At 37.8% G+C, this 16,706-nt stretch overlaps 1 protein-coding gene across 1 annotated transcript; it reads left to right on the top strand.

Annotated features, from left to right (window-relative positions):
* The first annotated feature begins 384 nt into the window (after positions 1-384).
* On the top strand, positions 385-16,471 carry pigs (phosphatidylinositol glycan anchor biosynthesis, class S). The gene is made up of 12 exons (XM_061739204.1): positions 385-430; positions 2,899-3,038; positions 4,182-4,293; positions 4,382-4,471; positions 5,401-5,492; positions 5,596-5,836; positions 7,736-7,878; positions 7,961-8,075; positions 9,027-9,172; positions 10,171-10,271; positions 11,438-11,648; positions 16,129-16,471. Exons 1-12 carry the CDS (start codon positions 412-414, stop codon positions 16,405-16,407), a joined length of 1,689 nt encoding a protein of 562 aa, XP_061595188.1. The 5' UTR covers positions 385-411; the 3' UTR covers positions 16,408-16,471.
* The last annotated feature ends 235 nt before the right edge of the window (positions 16,472-16,706 follow it).

The following is a 16,706-nucleotide window of genomic DNA, read 5'->3' as shown; positions in this document are numbered from 1 at the left end:
ATATTCACCTTGTTCCGCCGTTGGTGACTACACGTAATTTCCTCTAAAATGTTCCTTTTCTTTCTTTTTTTAAACGTGTTTATTAGTTTTTTGTTTGCAATTTACAGCAAATCAAACAGGACATTCTTACAGGCAAGACAACAGAGCAAACGTGTTCTCCTTATTCTCCCTCCCTGGGGGTAGGATTAAATACATTTACACTTCTTCCTCCTACTCCTTTTTGCACATGTAATTAAGATAGTAAGTGTTAAAGTATGAAATTCTTTGTTTTTTTGTTTGCTCTGTTTTCTTATCATCTCTTTAATTGTTTTCTTTTACATGTACAAAATAAATCAAAAAACATTGTGTAATCACGTGACGCGGGGCTTCGCCGGGGTGGATAAAACAAGCGCACCCGGTGCACCGACAGAAATGGCCACCACGGAAGTGGGTGAGTGCATTTAATGCAGAAATATGTGTATACTGATTGATTCATTAAAAAAATATACTATTTTCTTCAGCTAACTGGTGTTTTAGAGCATATTTGACCATTACAGAACCTTATTTAAACCCAGCATGGGGCAGTATTGACCTAATATCACGGCCATGTGAGGCTAAACGCTAAAGCAGCTGCATGAGATGGATGAGTCAAACTAAAACACCTCTTAACTGTAAGCTGTAATGACACAGGTATAAACAGTACTCGAGTTGTAAAAAAAAATCAGGGGGGATGGTGGATTTTATCAAATGGGGACAGATAATTTGTGCTGATTACAAATAATATAATATATTACAAATAATATCACTGACCAAAACAGCTGCAGAAATACTGCAGGAATGACATAGCAGCAGTTAAATGCAGCCTTCTGTAAGCTTTAAATATCCACTGGGCTTACATCAAATACATCAAAACACAACAATAAAAAACAGTTTTCTGAACATCAATATGACTCTGTCCTTCACAGGATAAGTAACATGGATCACTGCAAAAACTCACAATCAGAATATTTGTCCTATTTCTAGTTAAAATGTCTCATTTTAGTAAAAAAAAATCTCATTACACTTAAAACAAGACTCATCACTGGAAAAAACAACAATTTTCACCTGTTTCAAGTAGATTTTCACTTGAAATAAGTAGAAAAATCTGCCAGTGGAACAAGATTTTTTTAGCTTGTAATAAGAAGATAAATCTTGTCCCACTGGCAGATTTTTCAAGTGACAAAATAACATTTGAACCATTTTTCAGATTTTCTTCAGTTATTTTATTGTCTCTATTTTTCCTACTTTTGTGAGGGGGGATATATATTGTTTTTCGGCGCTACCTTGTTCTCTACAGCTGATAGAACATGAATTACTCCTATATGGGATCAATAAAGTTCTTATTTTTGCCATCTAAGAAAATTAAATATATTATATTTGGTGCATAACTGTTTCCCAAGTATATTAGTGCGTGTGTGATTGAATAAATGAGACGTAAAACGTACATTTCTTTGTAAAAAGGCGCTTTATGAAAATAAGTCCATTAACTTGTATTAGTTTACAGCGCAGTCTTGAACATCCAATATGGCGGCGACGTTGACGTATCGCAGCAGCGGGCAAGAACACTCGATGTGGTGTCTACGTATATATGTCTATGCACTGAACAACAGCCTCCCATTCCCCTCTGACCCCTGACCTCTGACCCCTGACCTCTGACATCATCCAGTCACTGGCGTTGGATCTCTGTTCTCTTTCAGACCTTTCTCTGTGAACCCTAGAGATGCTCGTGAGTGAAAACCCCAGCAGGTTCTGAAATACTCAGACCAGCCGGCACCAACAACCACGACACGTTCAAAGTCACTTAAATCTCCTTTCTTAGCAGATAAGAAAGTTACCAGTGTCCACAAGAGCAGAGTCGTCCCGCTCTACTTTCACGAAGGTTGAATTGAATTGTCATTTTACCAGTACAACGAAATTGGCAGAACAAACCCATAAAGTACAAAATAACAAACCCCATAAAGTACAGAATAAAAAACCCCTTAAAGTGCAGAATAACAAATCCCTTAAAGTACAAAATAACAAATCCATTAAAGTGCAGAATAATTTAGCATTAAGCTATATAAAAAAAATAATCAGCTAGACCTTTAGATTGGTTGGAAACCTTCCTCTTCCAGGAGCTGCACATGAATCTTATTTAAACACGGTCTCATCTTCACTCTCTTTGTGAATTCTTCAGTCGCTGTGGCTTGATCGTATTCAAAAAGTATGAAAAATTAAAATAAATATAGTAAAATACACTTATTCAGTTTCTATTTTACTGTATTTTTTTATTTTTCATACTTATAATTTATCTTTATCGTTTAATTAGTCTGAGTTCATGTTGCCCTGAACTTGTATCTGACTTGGAGCTGCTGTAAAACTCTTTGTTGTTACGTATGTCATTTATTTATTGTTGATGAAATGTACCATCAGTGAAGACAAATCTCCCTACGGGACAATAAATAAATCTAATTTAATCTAACTTTTCTTAAGAAAACTGCTGCTTCAACCCAAAAGCTCAAGTTCAGCTGTTTGATTCCTTTTTTTAGTCATCTTTTTTTAATATGAATTCCTTTTAGAGTTTTAATAATATTTCAACAATACATAAGGACAATTAGACGCTTCTGAAACAGAGTTACACCTTTTCCACAACTATGAGGCGTCTCTTTCCACGCGGTAGTTTAAGGCCGTTTCCCAACTCTGGTCCTCAGGAAACACGGTCCTGGATGTTTCCTTTCTTCAGCGCACCTTGATACAAATGACTGTCATCAAAACACTTTCATGACAATAAGTAACTTATTAATGGTGTTTAAAAAAAATAAACACGCATTAGAAAATGATTTGTCCACTGGAGCAACAAAGCTCTCCATCTCTGCATCTCTGCATCTCTGTATCTCTTAGAACGCCGGCGCGGCCAGCTGGCTGCTCTGTCCATCGCGGTGGTGGTCGTGGTGGTGGGAGTCCCGCTGTGGTGGAGAACCACGGAGACGTACCGGGCCTGGCTGCCCGTCAGCCAGATACTGGAACTGGCAAAACTGCAGGTGAACCCGTGTTTCCATGGAAACAACTTCATTCTTCCCTGATTTATTTCACCAGTTTTTTTTTTTTTTTTTTTGTTCAAAGTATTTTTATTATTAGTTTTGTTTTTAAATCGTACAAGATACAAGTAGACATGCATTTCAATACATTGTAACACAATCCCACCCCACTGCACCACCACATGTCCACATTACATCACAGGTTTAGCAGTAAATGTGATATTTGGTTGTTGTTGTTTTTAAACAAACAAACAAAACACAAATTAATTTAGCAAAAATGACGGAGTATTAGGGCCAAACTAAGACAAAAAAAAATTGGAAATTACGAGAATAAAGTCACAATATAATGAGAATAAAGTCGTAAAACTACGAGAATAAAGTGTTAATTTATGAGAATAAAGTTGTAATATTACGAGAATAAAGTCGTAATATTACAAGAATAAAGTGTTAATTTATGAGAACTCTAACAGGAAGAGTGTGTTAAAATGTTGAATATTGAGCATCTTGTGAAGTTATATTTATATATTTAATATTACGACTTTATTCTTGTAATATTACGACTTTATTCTCGTAATATTACGACTTTATTCTCGCAACATTATGACTTTATTTTCGTAATTTTATGACTTTATTCTCATATTATTATGACTTTATTTTCGTAATTTCCTTTTTTTTTTCTTAGTTTGGCCCGAATACTCGTAAACAAAAACGTACAAAAATAATAAGAAAAAAAGGAAAAAGAGGGAGGGGTTTTATCTATACATTGGAAATGTCTGAGACATCTATCTTTTCAACCTGATCTAGAACTGATTGCCATACAGAATAGAAGTTGAGGGCACAGCCTTTTGTGACACATCGGATCTTTTCTAAAGTCAGGCAGAACCAGAACAAATGTGATAAAGTTGCTGTTCCACAGCGTCACAGTTAGGATCAATGTTTGGTGTTATCTTTACCAATCTCCATTTAGACCAATGTAGCCTATGTACAATCTTGAACTGTATTACCTTATGTCTTAAGCAAATTGAGGATGAGTGTATCGTGTCTAATGTGGAGTACATACATCCTCAGTAAGTTCTAGGCCTAATTCTTCTTCCCATTGGCTGTGATCAGTGTTAACGTGTTTCTCTCTCCGTCTCTGGTCTGCAGCTTCACCTGAGTGCTGACGTGGAGGTGGTGTTTGCACGCGGCACCGTCACGCCTGAGCAGCAGAAGAAGTTCCCGCTGACGCAGACGCAGGACGAGGAACATCCTGTGGATGGTGATTAATTATTCCTGGAGTTTCTGATCTGGTAGTTTCAGAACATTAATACTGAGTTAATCTGTGTCTCTGTTTCCGTTGTTTCCAGAGGAAACAGCTCTGAGATACAGGTACGAAACCAGGTACCGCACGGCAACCGTCATGGAGGAGGACGCGCTGAACAAGCCCACGGCTGCAGGTGAACAGATTCTACTATCATTTTATCACCATGGTTACAGTAGAATTACATCAGAGAGGAGGTTCATACCACCGAGGGTGAGAACAGGTTTGATACAAAGAACTCTGGTTGGCTGGAACTCTGTACCAGTTCATATTTCTCATGTAGCAAAGATTGGTTTAAGATTCAGTTGAAACAATATCTTTTAAAATTTAATGAATTATGATTTGACATTTGGAAAGAAATAGAATGAAGATTGAATAGAATTACAGGTAGTGTAAACCCTATTACAATAAAGGTGAAAAGTGGTCAAGAATTCTAAGATAAGGTCATTTCAGGCAGGTATTGTTTATGAAGGTGTTTTATTTGATTTAATTTCTATGTATTTATGTCTGAGAATGATGGTGATTTACAGGACTGTCTCAGAAAATTAGAATATTGTGATTTTCTGTAATGCAATTACAAAAACAAAAATGTCATACATTCTGGATTCATTACAAATCAACTGATCTATTGCAAGCCTTTTATTATTTTAATATTGCTGATCATGGCTTACAGCTTAATAAAACTCAAATATCCTATCTCAAAAAATTTGAATATTCTGTGAATCTTAATCTTAAACTGTAAAGCATAATCAGCAATATCAAAATAATAAAAGGCTTGCAATATTTCAGTTGATTTGTAATGAATCCAGAATGTATGACATTTTTGTTTTTTTTAATTGCATTACAGAAAATAAAGAACTTCATCACAATATTCTAATTTTCTGAGACAGTCCTGTATGTCTGTTTTGTATTAAGTGTTAATTTGTGTGTTGTGTGTATGTCAGACCCCAGGTCTGCTGTTGCTAATGCTAATGGGGATCCTAAATTAAACAAAGAAACAAACTTCCAGCCGTCGGCACGTCGAACATTAACCTCTGATCATCTGTGTCTGCTCTGGTTCTGCAGAGGCGGATCTGTCTCTGCACACGCTCAGTGAGAGTCCATGCGGCTCCCTGGTCGTGTACGTGATCCCCGAGTCGTCCTCACTGCTGCCAGAGGTCGAGCCGCCTCTTACTTCACCATCACTTTTAAAAACTATCGTCTCACTGATCTTCTGTTTTCAGTCAGTAAACGAATCCTCTGACATTTTCCGTCTTGTAGGACGTGAACGTGTACGTCGGGCAGCGTCGGACGGCGCTGCTGCGCGGCGATGCCCAGATGAGAGCGGGGAAGACGCTGGAGCAGCTGCTGGCTCAGGTGCAGCCGGGGATCAAACGGGTGCTGCAGGTGATGTCGTTCAACCACGCCGACATCACGGCTGCGCTCAGCGACCGCGTCCGCTTCAACCCCGGCAGCAAGGAGAGCATCGCCGACAGCATGAGAGCCTTCAAATCCAGCCCAGGTTCTTGTTTCTTTGTTTTATTCAGCCATGAAGCAGATTCTCTCTATTTCTGTCCTTTTTTATTTATAGAGGGTTTGCATTGACGTCATTTCCCCACTGGACCAGCCCCCTTACTCACACTGAGTGGCAAAAACAGCTGCAACTAGTGGAGAAGACGGGATAACAGCTGATTATCGGCTTAAATTAAAGGCAGTTGAACTTGACAGTGACCCGTACAGTTACCAAGAACCAGTGGTCCATGGACATTAATATTTGGTACAGTTACAAAGAACCAGTGGTCCATGGACATTAATATTTGGTACAGTTACCAAGAACCAGTGGTCCATGGACATTAATATTTGGTACAGTTACAAAGAACCAGTGGTCCATGGACATTAATATTTGGTACAGTTACCAAGAACCAGTGGTCCATGGACATTAATATTTGGTACAGTTACCAAGAACCAGTGGTCCATGGACATTAATATTTGGTACAGTTACCAAGAACCAGTGGTCCATGGACATTAATATTTGGTACAGTTACCAAGAACCAGTGGTCCATGGACATTAATATTTGGTACAGTTACCAAGAACCAGTGGTCCATGGACATTAATATTTGGTACAGTTACCAAGAACCAGTGGTCCATGGACATTAATATTTGGTACAGTTACCAAGAACCAGTGGTCCATGGACATTAATATTTGGTACAGTTACCAAGAACCAGTGGTCCATGGACATTAATATTTGGCCACGAATCCAGTTTCCTGATATTTATATGTACTTAGTTTCTACTCCGGGGAAATACACGAAGCAAAGCTTGAAGGCTTACAAAAGTCTTGTCGCTTGGTCCGACTTCAAGGCAGGATTTGTTGTAGAAATTAAAGTGATGAGGACACCGAACTTTATGATTTGACCGTTTAACGTTAGCTACCCAAAAATCCAACATTACCTGATACAAAATGGGAACCACAAATTAGGGCTGGGCGATATGGACCAAAAGTCATATCTAGATATTTTCTAGCTAAATGGCGATACTCGATATATATCTCGATATTTTTTCTGTGACATAATTGGGGTTTCCCCCAAAGCATTATAGCATAGCATCTCTGTTAGCATCTCTGTTAGCTTCATTTTTTTCTGAGGCAAACCCTTAAAAAAACAGTAAGTTTTAATACAAAGCCTCGTGCCAAATGTCACACAGGTTCCTTTATTAACAGAGGTATAAAATAAAATATAAATAAATAAAAATAAACTGCCTGCATATATAGAATAAAAATGCTTCTTGAATAAAGTAAAACAAATATTCCTTTCCTGTATAACAATTAAATTAAAATACAATGTGCAATTAATACAATGTAGACAGTAACAGGCAGACTTTTCCACTGAGGTTGACAGTTGTGCAAATAACAAAACATTTGTGCAAATCTCAAATAAAACATTCAATTCAATTTGTCACAAAATAAGCTATATCAAAATCATAAAAAAAAAAAAAAAAAAAAAAAAAAAAAAATTAAATCGATATAAACGATATTGTCTCGTACCATATCGTGTTTCAAAATATATCGATATATATTAAAATCTCGATATATCGCCCAGCCCTACCACAAATCCACGTTTCGGTGCCTGGAATCCAGTTGTTTCTGTGAATTGCAGTGATCCATTTGTCTCTCTTAAGCTTATTTTTCGGCAGTTTGTAAAACGATAACTCTGATTTCTTACTAAATCTATGAGTACAGTCGATCCCACAACAGCTCTTTCCCATTTTAGATGTTTTCCGGTTGCTCAAACTGAAAGTTTGCGCTGCCACTCAGTCTTTCTGACACTCAGTGGGCGTAACCCGCTGTGAAGTCGCATCTGTGACGTCATGCGCATTCCCTCTATTTCTGTCCTTTTTGATGTATTCTTATCTTCCTTTTAGGATATGAGATCACGTTCAGTCTGCTGAACCCCGACCCAAAGTCCCACCGGCTGCACTGGGACATAGAGGGAGCCGTTCAGACCTTCATCCAGCCGCTGCTTAAGAAACTGTCTCCGGTGTCCAACTTCAGCATCGACTCCCAGGTACCAGCGCGGTACTTTCTGCAGCCATATTTCTGCTGTTTGCTCGTGTAAATGTTGATTTATTTATTATTTTTTCCCACAGACGCTGTACTACGCCATGCTTGGCGTCAACCCGCGCTTCGACACCGGCCTCAGCGCCTTCACGCTCAACGCCGACAGCCTCGCACACGTGATCAACCCGGTGGAGGCCCGGCTCGGTAAACAAGAGAACGCTTGCAAATGTTGTCCTGCCGGTTGTTTCTGTCTCGTGTTGTGCAAGTTCATACTTCTTGAGAACTAGTTCAAAGTTTAGTTCACATACTGTAGTTTAAAAATGAAAAGTTCACATTCATAGTTCACCATTTTCATTTTGAACTAGTTCAAATTCAGTTAATTTCAATATTTTTAGGTGAGAAGTACGAATGAAACGCCACCCTATCCTAAAACTTTTCACTGTATACAATCCTGTATTGTTCTAGTTGCTTTTCAACTTTACTCAGAGTTGGGTCTTCTTGGTCTTTCCTGATCACTTTGTTTGATTGTCAAGGACTTGCAGATATTTTCTCACACTGGACGGATGCTTCAACTCCACATGACGTTTACAATTTGAAGTTGACGAGGCAGGTGTTCTGACTAGTTTTCTCAGGTGGACATAATTTGCACAGAAAGATTAGATTTGTACCGTCTGACTCTTTGGGAGATGATGTGTAAAATTCCTGCAGATAATGATAAGTGGAGGCAACGTCTCTCTCGTCACCGATCATGTAAAGATGCACCGGGCTCAGGCCGCCGTTGCTATGGAGCTGGTGCCCGTTGCTATGCTAGTGTGTGCACTGCATTGTGAGTAATGTAGTGTGAAGTCATCGTCTTGTAGAGTATTTTAAATGTGTGCGCCGCCCCCTTGTGAAATGTATTCCGTAATAATTGGACCTAAACACTGAAGCTGAAACTCACATAATCTGAACAGTTCAAATTCCAGTTCATGATCTGCAGAATGAACAAGTTCACTTCAAGTTCTTTAGTTGCAAATATGTTGCGTTCAGTTCAACGTTCTCACAGAAATGAACGTGTTCAATGAATGCGTTCATTTGAACTCGTTCATGCACAACACTGTTTCTGTCTCGTGTTTATTAACATAGTTTTGGGTATTTTTTTGCATCTAATTTCAGGGTCTAATGCTGCTTCCTCCAACCCGGTGCTGAACTTTCTTCTGTACGTCCCGGACGCGCATCATTCCCCCCTTCTCATCCAGGATCACAAGAAACAGGAAACTCCCTCTAATGCTTTTCACTCCCCACGATGGGGGGGAATTATGGTAAGATTAGTCAGTTAGTAAGTAAGTAAAATGTATTTATATAGCACCTTTCACAGACAAGGGAATGTCACAAGGTGCTTAACAAAGAATAAAACAACTAGTGATGCACTGAAATGAAAATTTGTGGCCGAAACCGAAACCGAAAATAATAATAAACACTTGGCCGAATACCGAACAATACCGAACATGGTTCTTCAGCAGTTTTTCATTTATTTTGCCAATTTTTTCACCATTGCATAAATCAAGTAAATTTGATTTAGGCATGCTTTTCAAAGAAAAAAATCTTTTACAAAATTACAAGGTAGAAAATATTTATTGAACATAAAAAACTGAACATTTTTTTATTTCCCAGCATTATGTTGTTTTGGTTCCACCTCCTGGTGAATGTTAGGTCAAATTCTTATGTGGTTACTTTTTGGTTGGCCAACGATTTTCCCGTTACGGGAGCGGCCAGTCTATTTCCTTATATTACAACGCCGTTATTAATTGTTCGTTTTTTTTCCCACTTATTCCACCGAACACCCAAAGTGTTTTTTTGCCATTTTCGGCCGAACAATTTCGGTTACCGAACAATCGGTGCATCACTAAAAACAACATCAATAATAACACGAATAAAACATTACAATAAAAGTAGAAATACGATAAAAACAAGGCAATACCGATAAAAAACTCCTAGAATACTGATGTTTAAAAGCTCGGAGAAACAGGTGGGTTTTAAGATGACCCATCTAAAGGTGGCAGTGACTGATTTAAGGTGGATACAACATGCTTTCTGTACATTCTCTTCCTTTCATTGACATCTTGTCCATGTAAAAGCTCTGCAGAGATACAGGGGTTAAAATCATCAAAGGAAATGTTTCATGGAAGAAGCTGCGACATCAGGCTTTTCTTAACCTGTCAATTGTAACTGCTTATAAACTATGTTTTATTCTCATCTTCTGTGGCTTGAATCTGTCTCTTGTTGGGATTTGTATCAATGTTTGCTCATATTTCTTTAGGTTTATAATGTTGACAGTTTTTACGGGCCAGAGCCAGAGTTCCCCGTCGACATCGACATCAACATGGCTAAAGTCATGGGAGTCTTCCTCGCTCAACTACGGTAAATATTAACATTAACAATTCCACTGGCCCGGAAAAACATTTACAAAAAATCATTCATTCCATCTGCCACAATCATTCTGAACAATATTAAATAGATTGCACTTTTAACAGGCACTAGTCATGTCTGTTCTAACTTATTTACTGTTTTTTTTTCTTTTTAATGTATTTTTAACGTATTTATTCGTTTTCTATTGTAATGTGTCTTCATGGGAATGTGTGAATGTGGTTGTGAGCAAACCTGTCAAAGAGGAATTCCTGTCACGATTGGGACAGACAATAAAGTATTCTATTCTATTTCTAACATTAACAAGCACAATTACAGTTATTCCTTTTTCCTGAACAAATGTTATACAGGACTGTCTCAGAAATTCATTACAAATCAACTGAAATATTGCAAGCCTTTTATTATTTTAATATTACTGATCATGGTTTACAGCTTAAGAAAACTCAAATATCCTATCTCAAAAAATTTGAATATTCTGGGAATCTTAATCTTAAGATGTAAACCATAATCAGCAATATTAAAATAATAAAAGGCTTGAAATATTTCAGTTGATTTGTAATGAATCCAGAATGTATGACATTTTTGTTTTTTTTAATTGCATTACAGAAAATAAAGAACTTTATCACAATATTCTAATTTTCTGAGACAGTCCTGTATGTGTGTGTGTGTATATGTGCAAATAAAAACACTCCCAATTCTGTCTTTAACGGTTTTCTAATTAATATTTGTTGGATCTTTATAAATACATTGGTTATTATATTTCTTTCTCTATTTCTCTTTTTATTTGTTACATTTTTTTCATATAAGACATGAGTTTCTGAGGCCAAAAAATATAAATAACTAACAAAGAAGAGCATAATGTGTTTGTACTGATAGGAAAAACAATTATTTTGAAACTGTTAAATCCAGAATCTGAAGTGTTTTTCAGTCAGTCCTCTATTGTTTTTATTTATATATATATATATATATATATATATATATACATATAATCAGCAATATTAAAATAATAAAAGGCTTGCAATATTTCAGTTGATTTGTAATGAATCCAGAATGTATGACATTTTATTTTTTTAATTGCATAACAGAAAATAAAGAACTTTATCACAATATTCTAATTTTCTGAGACAGTCCTGTAATGTTCTCGTAACGCGTCCTGACAGGCTGCTGCTGGGTGTGCAGTCGTCTGCGCCCCCCCCTGGTTTCCTGATCGCTCCCTGCAGCAGAACCGGCCTGGCGGACTGGGAGCTGGACCGGCTCATGTGGAGCCGCAGCGTGGAAAACGTTGCCACGGCAACCACCACCATCACGTCTCTGGCGCAGCTGTTGGACCAGATCGGAAACATCGTCATCAACGACAACATCGCCCAGCAGGTAGAACGGATCGTCGGTGCCCGTGTTACCCTCCTCTTTAACCCGGTGGGGGTTTGCCAACATTTTTTTATCTCTTAAGTGAAGTTGCTTTCGTCAACGAAAATTATGACGAAGCTTTATCACCAGAGGAAAACCAGACGAGACGGAGACGCAACGAAAATGCTGGTCATGTGATGATAACGATAATTAAATATATGATGCAATATCATAGAGGAATAAAAACCAGACTAAAATGTAGATTACAAAATAAGACTCTGCTAAAATGTGTCTTCATTTTCGTTGACCAAAACAAGATGAAATGTTCTACCAAAGATCCTTAATGTCCATGTTTTCAGTAGTTTCCTCTGAGCCATATTGGACCAAAAACACAAAAAACAAATATGTCTGGAGCCGCAAAAAATGAAAAGTCTTGTATCAGCCTTAGAATGAAGACAACACATGCTACATTTATTTATATTAGTTATAACTGGGGGAAGATTTTCTTTTTTCATTATGCATTTCGAGAAAAAAGTCGAAATGTCGAGAAAAAAGTCGAAATGTCGAGAAAAAAGTCGAAATGTCGAGATTAAAAAGGAAAGGAAAAAGGAAGAAAAAAAAGAGAAAAAAAGGAAAAAGAGAAGAAAAAAGAAAAAAAGGAAAACAAGAAAAAAATAAGAAAAAAAGAAATAAAGAAAAAAAGAAGAAAAAAAAAGGAAGAGAAAAAGAGAAGAAAAAAGGAAAATAAGAAAAAAAGAAATAAAAAGAGAAAAAAAGAAAAAAAAAGAAAAAAGAAGACAAAAAGGAAAAAAAGGTCAAACATTTTTGAAAAAGCTCCAGGAGCCACTAGGGCAGCGCTAAAGAGCCGCATGCGGCTCTAGAGCCGCGGGTTGCCGACCCCTGGGCTAGTGGTAGAAAGTAGGGGGTGTATTGGGATTGGCCCTTAGTCTTTTAAATATCTTGTTAACGTCCCTCTCCAGGATAGAGAGTGTGGTGTGGGGGGAAGAGGGCGGGGCCTCTGGGGTGTGAAGTGGTAGAAGCTCCAGCCCCTGATGGGGAGGGGGGGGTGCAGTTGGAGGGATGAACTGGTGAATGTGAATACAGTCCCGGGGGATGGTATCAGGACTGTCCCTTTGTCTTTCAAAGCGACAGTAGAACTCGGTCAGGTCGTTGGTTAGGCGTCGGTCGTTGATGGAGGGGGGGGATCTGGGTTTGTAGTTGGTCTGTCCAAGTCCCTTCCAAACTGAGCTGGCATTGTTTTCTGAGAACTGTTGTTGTAGTTTCTCAGAGTACAGTCGTTTAGCTGCTCTCACCTCCTTGCTAAAAGCTGTTTTAATTTCCGCTGTAGCGCTGTTAATATGCCACTTTATTAAGTTTAATATTTTTTCAGGTGTAAAAGTAACCGTTAAGATCCTCAACCTGGGCTCAGTTTATCCAAATAACGCCTGTTAAGAAATTTGATCCGATGTTTTCAGCGATGATAAGAGCCGCCGGCTCGGAGCAGCAGCAGCTCACGTACAGACGTGATCGCCGGGTCAACCTGCGTCGTCGTCCCGGGGAAAAACCTGCAGCTCTGTGGAGAATTACCGCTGGCTGAAATAAATCATTTAGGAAAATAAATGTTGGTTTAATAGATGAAATCTAACAGTTGTAGCTACGCCTGTTAAGAACTTTGCTCCGAAAATTCCGGGATTTCTGCCTGCCGGCTCAGGAGCTGATTTATGGTTCCGCGTTAAATCGACGCAGAGCCTACGGCGTAGTAACGCGGAACCATAAATCAGCCTTTATTCTGGCGAGGTTTGAAAAAGACTTCGCAACAACGGACAAACGAGTGATTATGTACATTCACTGAGTGAATATTATGAAAGTAAAATATATATTTCTCGCTAGAAATGTAATCAGAACGCATTTTTATGCAGAAACTAACTCAAAATATTGATTTTATTCACCAAAAAATAAGAAATGTCCGCCATGTTTTTTTTGTTTTTTTTTATTCAGTCTGCAAATGACGACGAAAAGCATTCTGGGAAATTTTTCTGTCCCTAGATCAACTAGTCAGCATCTGAAAACCCTTGATCCGTAGGGACAGATTCATAACCACTTGCCCTCGTTTTCTCCACTCCCCCGAGATGAAAAGAGGAATTGGGACACCACTACCCTTACAGGAACGCGCAAAATTTAGGGGTAGTGATGAAAAGTAGGGGTAGGGGGAGTATTGGGACTGGGCCTAAACTGGATTTAAATATCTTGTTAACGTCCCTCTCCAGGATAGAGAGTGTGGTGTGGGGGGATGAGGGCGGGGCCTCTGGGGTGTGAAGTGGTGGAGACGCTCCAGCCCCTGCTGGTGAATGTGAATGCAGTGCCCGGGGGATGGTGTCAGGACTGTCCTTTTGTCTTTCAAAGCAACAGTAGAAATCGTTCAGGTCGTTGGTTAGGCGTCGGTCGTTGATGGAGGGGGGGATCTGGGTTTGTAGTTGGTAAAAACTGCTAAAATGTGTCTTCATTTTCGTTGACCAAAACGAGACGAAATGTTCTAGCAAAGATCCTTAATGTCCATGTTTTCAGTAGTTTCTCTGGTTTAATGTCCATGTTTTCAGTAGTTTCTCTGGTTTAATGTCCATGTTTTCAGTAGTTTCTCTGGTTTAATGTCCATGTTTTCAGTAGTTTCTCTGGTTTAATGTCCATGTTTTCAGTAGTTTCTCTGGTTTAATGTCCATGTTTTCAGTAGTTTCTCTGGTTTAATGTCCATGTTTTCAGTAGTTTCTCTGGTTTAATGTCCATGTTTTCAGTAGTTTCTCTGGTTTAGTGTCCATGTTTTCAGTAGTTTCTCTGGTTTAATGTCCATGTTTTCAGTAGTTTCTCTGGTTTAATGTCCATGTTTTCAGTAGTTTCTCTGGTTTAATGTCCATGTTTTCAGTAGTTTCTGGTTTAATGTCCATGTTTTCAGTAGTTTCTCTGGTTTAATGTCCATGTTTTCAGTAGTTTCTGGTTTAATGTCCATGTTTTCAGTAGTTTCTCTGGTTTAATGTCCATGTTTTCAGTAGTTTCTCTGGTTTAGTTCTGCTGGGTGACGTTAGTCCTCAATCCCAGTCGCTGCAGCAGGAATCAGATCCAGAAGATGCAGCTGCAGAGTTAGAGGCTGATGCCGTTAACGCAGAGCTCTAGTTAACGTCAATTAAAAACAAAGTTACATAGAGAAACGCGGGGATCTGCTCTGGGGCTGGAGAAGAAGAAGAAGAACCATCTTTGGATACACTTTCCTACTTAGACGTGGAAAAGAAAACCCAATGTGTCGTCGGAAAAGAAAAAAAAGATGGGGAGAAATGCAGAAAAATAAATACGTTGCATACTAAAATTAGAGTCTTCTGTATCTGAAATGAATATATTCTTGAGTCTATAAGATTTGATTTGATTTTTTAAGGATGAAGGTAACATGTAGACTTCACCTTTATTTTTAATTTTTTTTTTTTTTTTCTTGAGGAATCTTTGTTATCCCCAAGGAGGCAATTTGTTTTACTGGCAGTCTTTTCTCTTACTTCTTGCTTTTATTTCATTACTTTAATTAATCTTTTTGAGGGTAGGCAAATAATAAGCTTTGCTTCAGCCTACACCTTTTTCGGTCTAGATGGTATTTGTATATTGGAAACTTTTTTGTAATGTTTTCTTTGAAAAGTATATTCGTTTTCCTGTTGTCATTTTTATTCTTTCTTTTTTTTTTGTGACGTCATAACCGAAATAAACTAAACTAAATAAGGTAACAATAATAGAATAATAAGATAACCTTGTTTGAATTGTAAAATGGGTTTGGCTAAATACAATCTTTGACTAAAAATAGACTAAAATGGACAATTCTGACTAAAATAAGACTAAAATGCTCAGATTTTTAGTCGAATGAAACTTGACACGACAAAAAGGAGAATGAACGTGACTAAAACTAATAAAAACTAAAATGATAGCTGGACCCAAAGACTAAACTTTTTTTTTTTTTCTTCTTTTTTTTGACTTTTTTTTTCTTTTTTTTTGGAAGTCGAGTTGTGGGGGTTTTGTGTTCTATGTATCTAAGGTATACCCCTCTTTTTGTGGTTGGAAAAAAAAAAAAAAGAGAATAGGTTCTTATTTACAAATGCGTTACGAATAAATAAATCTCTTCTTAATTTCTGTTTTATTTCTAATTAATTTTATTATTTTATTATATATTATTTTTCTAAACTGTAATCATAGGTATTATTTTTCTTTATTTAAAATGTATTACAATCTGTAAATTATTTGAGAGTTGATGATTTTTATTAAAGTTTGGGAGGCATTCCAAAAAAAAAAAAAAAAAACTAGAATTGAAACAGGCTGACAGAAACGACACTCTTAAGTTGACCAAAATTGCAATAATTTTAGAATAAAAAACCTTGATGAATGCAGCCAATTAACCGTTATTGTTTGAAACTGTCTTTCTTTGCTTCATCTGCCCTCTGATTGTCCCTAACCTGGGATTGTTGTCACCGTCTCTCAGGTTTCCAGCGCTGTGACGTCTCTGCAGCTGGCGGTGGCTGAGCTGGAGGCCGGGAACCTGGGCTTCGCCCTGCAGTACAGTAAAGAGGCCATCCTGGCCTCCGAGAAGGCTTTCTTTGACCCTTCACTCCTACATCTACTCTACTTCCCCGACGACCAGAAGTTTGCCATCTACATTCCTCTCTTTCTGCCCATGTGTGTGCCTATCCTGCTGTCGCTGCTTAAAATACTATCTGAGTTGAGACAGAAGTACAAAGAAAAGCAGGCCAAGAAGGACTGAGATGTTATTAACAAAGAAACATGGAATCAAATAACTGTTTTGTTTGTGGTTTTAAGCCATGCAGAAAAGATGATTTACACTAGGGTTTGGGTTTTAAAGTCAGTCATTAAAGTTTGTTTTGTTGTCTCGAATGAAAATGTATGTGTTATGGGATTTTATTGAATGACTACTGTACATGCCTGTTGAAGCTTGAATGTGTACATGTTTTATATTTGAACTCCACTTTATTATAAGTTATTAAGAAATAAAGACTAAAAATGTAACTGTAAAATTGTATTTTCCTTCTTATTGTATGTTAT

Source organism: Cololabis saira, chromosome 14 (genome assembly GCF_033807715.1).
Source record: "Cololabis saira isolate AMF1-May2022 chromosome 14, fColSai1.1, whole genome shotgun sequence".
NCBI lineage: Eukaryota > Metazoa > Chordata > Actinopteri > Beloniformes > Belonidae > Cololabis > Cololabis saira.
The sequence above is the reverse complement of the archived record's forward strand: the minus strand, read 5'-3'. Positions and strand labels throughout refer to the sequence as shown.